Genomic DNA, 8,464 nt, shown 5'->3' with positions numbered 1-8,464 from the left:
AAAAAAAAAAAAAAAAAAAAAAAAAAAAAAAAAAAATGAAAAAAGAAACAATCGCATGCAATGTTAATGTACATATATATATAATATAATATATTTATATATTTATATATATATATATAAGATTTTATATATGTATATTATATATGAAATTGAGTGAATACTAAAAATATTAATTTATATTATATATTATATAATATATATATAATAGTATATATATTTAATATATATAAATAAATTTTATTATATTTTAATAAATATTATGATTTTTTTTCTTCTTGTGATATATTAAAAAAGGAAAAAATATAATAAAAATCAAATTAATATAATATAAAAAATAAATATTTTATTTTTCTATATAGTAAATATTATTCTTTATATATATACCGTCATAATATAACAACATTTAAAAAATATTTATATAATATATATATATAATAATATCTGATACTATATACAATAATATATGGGTTATACATTTCGTATATAGTTCTTTATAATAGAGTTTTTATATAAAGATTATTATTTTTATCCTTTACAGAAAAAAAAAAAAAAAAAAAAAAAAAAAAAAAAAAAAATAATTAAAAAATAATTTTTTATAAAAATAAAAAAAAAAATAAAAAAAAAAAAAAAAAAAAAAAAAAAAAAAAAAAAAAAAAAAAAAAAAAAAAAAAAAAAAACCGTATTCAAATATTATTTCCGTCATTTATAAATATATACATCATATCAAGCAACAATTATCATCTCAGTTTATAAAATAAATAATTTATATATATATATATATATTTATTTACATATTTTAATTTTTTTTCAAGGATAATTGGTAATATTTAAGAAAAGTATATACGAATCAGACAAGCATGTTTTGTAAATTTATACTGATATAATGATATGTATGTATATGACAGGATATTTAAAATAAATATATGTATATACATACAGCAAAATATGATGTACCTTATAATTTTTCTTTTCTTTTCTTTTCTTTTTTTTTTTTTTTTTTTATAGAGATTAAAAAGAAATACATTACATACATATCTGTATATATATTAATGTACAATAATTCGAAATTAAAAATATAAAATATTTAATACACAGTTTAAAATGTATAATATATAATGTTATTAATATATACTACGAAGAATATAAATCCCATCCATTTATACATTTAATATTACAATAAACTCTTTCCTTTTTTGTAGTGTATTTTATGAAAACATGATGCTTTTCAAAAATGCATAGAAATTTGTGTTAAATATTTAAAAAATGTTATCAAACTTTGATACAAAAAAAAGGAGAAAAGAAAAAACTTTATTATAAATAGGTTAATATATATACATATATATATATATATTGATTTGTCCATTTATTATAATATATATATATATATATATATATATATATATATATATATATATTTTATTTTTTTTTTTTTTTCTTCTTTAAAATATCATTGTTCTAATAATTTGCTTTTTATCCATAAAAAAATATTAAAAGTTTTCCAATATAACATTTTAAAAAAATATATTCAATATAAATAGCGATTTTGCTTTTCTTTTTCTTTATATATATATATATATATATGTATATATTAATTAAAGGAAAGTATATAATGTGCTATTTATTTTTTATTTCATTTTCCTTGTCCTTTTTATTTATTTTATTTAATTTTTTTCCTGTTAATAATTCATTTATAAAGGATAAAAAAAAATCAAAAAAACAAATATGTAAAAAAAAATTGTACCGTTTGTTGTATATTTATGATACAAATATATAATATTATTTAACAAAATTTCCAACACCTAATTTAATATCATTTTTTCAAACCCAATAAATAAAAAATTATAATTTACGTAAAAATCAATTCATTCACTTTTCTCTTTTATTTCTTTTATTATTTTTTTTTTTTTTTTTTTTGATTATTATGTAAAAAAAATAAAATAAAATAAAAAAGTAAAAGAAAAAGGGGAAATATATAAATAAATATAAAAATAATATAACTTAGAATTGTACATAAAAAAAATATATATATATATATATATATATATATATATATATATATATAATTTATTATTTCATATATTTTTTCTCAATTAAAAAAATATCACAAAAGTTTTTCAAATGAATGTGTAGAATATTTAATGTTAAATTAAAATAAATTTAAAATTTCATTAATATTTTTTTTTTTTTTTTTTTTTTTTTGTATGAATTATATGATATATTTAAACTATTATTTAGATTTGTGTGAGTTGTATTATATTATGAATATATCTTAATATTATTACATTGTTTCTGTTTATAACTTATTATTGTATTACTTTAGGTAATTTTTTAACAAATTTATAAATTATGTAATTTTTTTTGTTTATCGAATAAAAAATTATGAAAATTTTATAATAAGATAATATAGTTTACATATATAAAAGGTTTAAATAAATAAATAAATATATATATATATATATATAAATGTCTTTTTTTTTTTAATTGTATTGTTTTTCATTTAAATTTAGGTATTTGGTTATAATCTTTTTCAACGTCCACATTATTAAATAGATAATTTTTTATATTGACTGTGTTTTTAATAACTTATTTTTCTTTCAAATTAAAAAAGTATACATTAGTATCCAATTATATACAAATATAAAATAAGAATTATTATGGAGAGAGAAAAACATGAAAATATGCTCATGGCTATTGCCCGGGATTTTAATTCAATAGATGATTTAATAGAAACTTTCTTAACCTTCTTAGAAAATAAGACAGACTATTTTCATGTTATGCTTAATGATAAGGATGTAGAAATGTTGTCGGAAAAATATGACGGAGCTATACTTAAAAATTTATTAAATAATAATAACTGTGGATTTAAAGCACATAGTAGAGAACAACTTTTAATTAAGTCATTTAGAAAACATCAAATAAATTATATAATGAGAAAACAACCATATATAATTGAAAATGAAGAAATAAAAAATAAATATTTAACTTCTTCTGATGAATTAAAAAAAATAAAATACATGCCAACAACAAAAGATATGAATAAGGAAAAACAAGAAAATTCAACTAAAGTAGATTCAGATGCACATTCATTAAATGTTACTCGTACGAGAAAAAAAAAAAAAAAAAAAAAAAAAAAAAATTTTCTTTAATATTTTTTTATTCTTATGACATATTTTATATCACACTTCAAACACCTATTTTTATACAAATTTTCATATATTTTTGTTATAGAGGAAAATCATATATCTATATGGAACGGTGGGAAAACGGACAAATATTACTGGAATCAGGCCCTAAAAGAAATAAATTTAGAAATGCCTTTAAATGAAGAAATTAAACCGAATGATGTGAATGTTCAAATAACCAATACAAATATTAAAATTTATCATTGTGGTATAAAAATTATTACCATCAAAAAAAAAAAAAAAAAAAATATATATATATATATATATATTTTAAAAAATTCTTAACCATTTTATTCTCTCTCTCTCTATATATATTTTTTTTTAGGTGTATTGAAATTAGAAGGAATGTTTTATGAAGAAGTTGATAAACAGGAATGTGTATGGAGTATAGAGGATAAAAAAAAAATTATAATTTATTTAGAAAAAAAAAGAGAAAATTGGTGGCCATGTGTAATAAAAGGCGATACAGAAATAGATACCAAAAATATAGAATCAAAAAAGAATTTAACCGATTTTGATGAAAAAACGCAGGGGCAAATTAGGAAATTCCTACTTGAGCAAAGAATGTAATATATTTTGGCCTAAAAAATATAATATCTTCATATAATATATCCTTTTCATTAAGTATAGAGAGGGATATTAAATAAAGAATAATACAAAAAAAAAAATATATATATATATTTATATATATATATTCATTATATATATATTTATTTATTTTATTTTTAATTTTAAAGGAAAAACGAAGGCATTCCCACTCCAGAAGATTTAAGAAAACAAAATATCATAAACAACGTTTTAAGCAGCAAAGGATCACCGTTTGGCAGATAAATATATTTATAGAAGTAAGATAAAAAAAAAAATTTACGTAGACATTATTATTAATTTGATATGTGATGTAATATATATATATATATATATATATATATATATATATATACTTATATTTTTTTATGTTTAATTTTTTTTTTTTTTTTTTATTTATAATATTTCAAAATTATATTGTAACTTGTGGATCATAAAAACCATATATTAATTGTTTACTTATATTTTCAATTAAATTGTATATGTTCATAGTATAAATTCATTCTTATTTTTTTTATTGAAAATATGTGTATGTATGTATGTATGTATATATATATATATATATATATATATATATATATAAGACCAATATCCTTTTGAACATTTATATAAATATATTTTACGCTAATATTATTGAAAAAATGACATAACATATGAAAGAAAACACATGATAAATGTCATATATCGTTAAAAAAATATTTAACTTCTTTTGTTGTATGCTATTATATTTTATTACCATTCAAATGTTCCTTTATACCATAATAATAATATACACATTTTTTCTTTTATTATATATTCCTATTTGTTTTATATGTTGACATAAAAAAAAAAAAAAAAAATCTTAAACTACCTCTTCGTAATGTAATATTTTAAAAAATGTAAATATATTGTTTTATATTATATAGTTTATATAACTGCTTCTTATTATATTTTTTCTTAAACTTATGTATGAAATGGGGAATAATAAATTAATAAACTATATTTATATATATAATAATGAGATAAATTACGTAAAAAATGTATTAGATTTTTGCTTTAATAATTTATTATTTCATTTTTTTTTTGAACAATATAAAATAATTATTTGTCTATTTTTTTGTGGGTGATGTGTCCACTTATATGGGTTTTAAAATAGTTTGTAAACGATATTATATAAAAATATATTAAACAAGCTATTTTGTTTGTTGCTTTCATTTTATATTACTTTAAACATTCCTAAATATTTATTTTTTCTTTATAATATCATTTAATTTTTTGGAAAAATAATATGTGTGCGATTGTTAATATTTAATATATATATATGTATATTAAGAAAAATAAGTCATATTTTATGATATATGATGATGTATTATATTTTTAATAATTTATGAAAAAAAAAAAAAAAAAAAAAATTCCATTAAATATATATATATATATATATATATATATTATGTATGTGGCATATTTATTTAATTTTATTTTTATTTATTTTTTTTCATATAAACAATTTAATTCTTATATAAATCTGTATCGCATTTTTAATTTATTTTATGTGTTTATAAATAAATAATATATATGCATATGCATATTTTTAATTTTATTTTGTTGATTTTTATATCTTTGTGTGGATATAAAACAACGTGCACTTGGTTGATTTTAAAACATATTAAATATTACAACAATTTTATTCTTTTTATTTTTTATATGTTTATCATTTTAAATATATTTCATAAAAGTATATGTATTCACATTTTGGAATGAAAAAAAAAATATATATATATATATAATATATAATATATGAATAACATATATTTATATTTATTAATCGAAAACGTTTCTTCATGCAATGTACAACTGCTATGAATTCACCCCGATTTTGTATTTGTTTTTTATAAGGTCAAAATAATGTTTCAAATTTTGTAAAACATATATATTATATATACATATATATATATTTTTTGTATATTTTAAAGTATTCATGACTACACAATATTTACTTTTTATGATATTATGACTTATTGTTTTTTTATTATATAAAGTATTTTTTGTAAAATATAAACATATAAATATATGCATGTATTTATTTTAAAAATCTGTTTAGAGTTTAATAGAAAAAGACAATTTTTTTTTTTTTTTTCCGCTTGTAAATATATTTCCCTTCTTTTATGCATATGAAAAAATTAACTTTAATTATTTAATAAAATTGTGCATGTAATATAAGTGGAGTTTTTAAAAATATTAGATTATGATAAATATTAATATAATTTCCGTTTGTTTTTTGTATATAGAAAAATCAAATAAACAAAATAAATAATATATATATATATATATATATATATATATATATGTGCATGTATGTATGTATATATTATACCTTTATAGCTATAAATAAATTTTTTAATAATTTTTATAAAAATGTCCGAGAATGTAAAATATTATTACGATATAGTAACCAGCAAATTGTATTTTTTTGATATTCTGAGTGTTCAATGGAAAGAATATAATGAAGATACTTTTAACGATGGATATGCACAAGTTAATAGAACAGCCAAGTATAATGAGAAATATAGGGTTGATAAATATTCATTTTACAACACAAGAAATGTACGACATACAAGTAAAAAGGGATATAAAGAAATACTTCAAAAAAAAAAAGATTCTAACAATCAATTGTATGAATTAACTAATCATGTTTCTAATAAAATTATGAGAAGTGGTAATAATCTTATAAAGAAATTAAAAGAATCATTTAATATTTCTGATCCATCAACTTCACAAAATGATACCTCAAATGTAAATGCACAAAGTGAGAAGGTAATTAAAGAAATGAGTAATCATATTTATCCTTCTCAAAATGATATAAGAAATTATAATAATGAAAATAAAGTAGAATATGATGACTCATTAAATAATTATTATGAGGAAGAAGAAGAAGAAGAAGAAGAAGAGGAAAAAGATAATGAAGAAGAAATTATTAATAATAATAGTAATACGCAAGAAGAAGATGGAGAGTATCAAAATAATATTCATAATAATGATAATAATACTTATGATTATAATAATACAGCTAATAATATATCAAATAGTTATACAGATGAATATGAACAATACAATGAGAATGGATATAAAGAATGTGGAAATTATGAAATAAACGATAAAAATTATTATGATGAAAATATGAATTATTATGAAGAAGTTGAGAATTATGATACTGATTATAAAAACGATTATGAAGAAAATGGATATTATTATGAACAGGACATGAAACATTATAATAAAGAAAATAATTCTGAATATAACGAAACAAAAAAATATAATAATAATAATAATAATAATAATGACCATGATGATGATGATGATGATGATAATGATGATAATAATATCCATTCGAATAATAAGACAGAACAAACAGACTCTAAAGATACACAAAATACCAAACAAATTTTTTATAGTTATGAAAAAGAACATAAAGAAAGCACTAGTCCATATGATAAAATATATTTAAATGAAAAAAAAGAAGACACATATGAATATTCACCTGTAGCAGAAAACAATGAAGAATATATAAAAGATAGGGAATATGGGGGAAATAAAAGTAAGTTAAAAGAACATAATGATAATACACTTCTTAAAAAATTAAATAAGGAAGAAGTACAAAAGAAGAATTCCGCAAATTCACGTAATTCTAGCCCTAGTTCATGTGGTTCAAATAAATTAAGTGAACGTATAAATAGTCTAATAAATGAATCATATAGTATTCATTCACTTACACCTCAACATCGTAGTTATATTACCAACAATAGCTATTATTATCATGGTAATCATTATTATAGTAATAATTCTTTATCAAAAAGAGGTAGTTCCAATTTAATAGAAAATTTATTAAGTCATAGTGGAACAAAATCAGATAATTTTCAGTCTTTCAATGAAGCTGAACATAATGATGGAAAAGATAATCATACAGAAGAAGGAATAATGAATAAGAAAACTCCAAAAGTTAATTTTGAAGATATAAAAGATTCAAAAGAACAAACGTTTGATAAAAATAAAAAAGCATATAAAGAAAATGAAGAATCTAACATAAATCATGAAACTAATGATACATATGAAATACCATTTGTACGTAGAGCAACCAGAACACTTACTTTTAAAAACCAAGGGGGGTTAACTGGATGCTTAAAAACTGTCCATAAGAAAAAACAAGAATTAATGTTATCATCACCAAATGGTGTTAGCGATATAGATATAAAAATTGCAAACCTTAAAAGAAGAGCAAGAGAATTAGCTCAAAGATATAAATCCAAAGAATATTCAAATCATGATCAAGAAAAAAATAAAAATATGAAAACAAAATTTGAAGATATAGTTTTACAAGCGCAAAAGCAAAAAAGAGAAATACAGCAAATGCAAAACAAATGATGCCATTAAAAAATTTAGCAAATAAAACAATATATATATATATATATATATATATATATATATTCATTTATTTGTTTATTCCGTTTATATAATAATAATATATACAGAATATACAATAACTTAGGAAAAAAGAACAAAAAAAAAAAAAAAAAAAAAAAAAAAAAAATTTAATATTTTTAATTCCTCTATTTTTTTTTTTTTTTTTTTTTCTTTTTGAGTGAATACATATAACATTGATAACCCTTTTATGTTTTTACAGCTTAAAGCTTGTTATAAATAACAATTGTACATAACAAGTA

At 17.7% G+C, this 8,464-nt stretch overlaps 2 protein-coding genes across 2 annotated transcripts; both read left to right on the top strand.

Annotated features, from left to right (window-relative positions):
• Nucleotides 1-2,654: 2,654 nt before the first annotated feature.
• PRSY57_0812600 (CS domain protein, putative) lies at nucleotides 2,655-4,013 on the top strand (the record flags this gene model as incomplete). The annotated part of the gene is made up of 4 exons (XM_012907065.1): nucleotides 2,655-3,099; nucleotides 3,229-3,390; nucleotides 3,508-3,748; nucleotides 3,920-4,013. 4 exons carry the CDS (start codon nucleotides 2,655-2,657, stop codon nucleotides 4,011-4,013), a joined length of 942 nt encoding a protein of 313 aa, XP_012762519.1.
• Nucleotides 4,014-6,161: 2,148 nt separating this feature from the next.
• On the top strand, nucleotides 6,162-8,165 carry PRSY57_0812500 (hypothetical protein; the record flags this gene model as incomplete). Its single annotated transcript, XM_012907064.2, has 1 exon — nucleotides 6,162-8,165. The coding sequence occupies one exon, from the start codon at nucleotides 6,162-6,164 to the stop codon at nucleotides 8,163-8,165; it is 2,004 nt and encodes a 667-aa protein (XP_012762518.2).
• Nucleotides 8,166-8,464: the final 299 nt, after the last annotated feature.

Source organism: Plasmodium reichenowi, chromosome 8, assembly GCF_001601855.1.
Source record: "Plasmodium reichenowi strain SY57 chromosome 8, whole genome shotgun sequence".
NCBI classification, from domain to species: Eukaryota; Apicomplexa; class Aconoidasida; order Haemosporida; family Plasmodiidae; genus Plasmodium; species Plasmodium reichenowi.
Note: the sequence above shows the minus strand (reverse complement) of the source record. Positions and strands in the feature narration are given on the sequence as shown.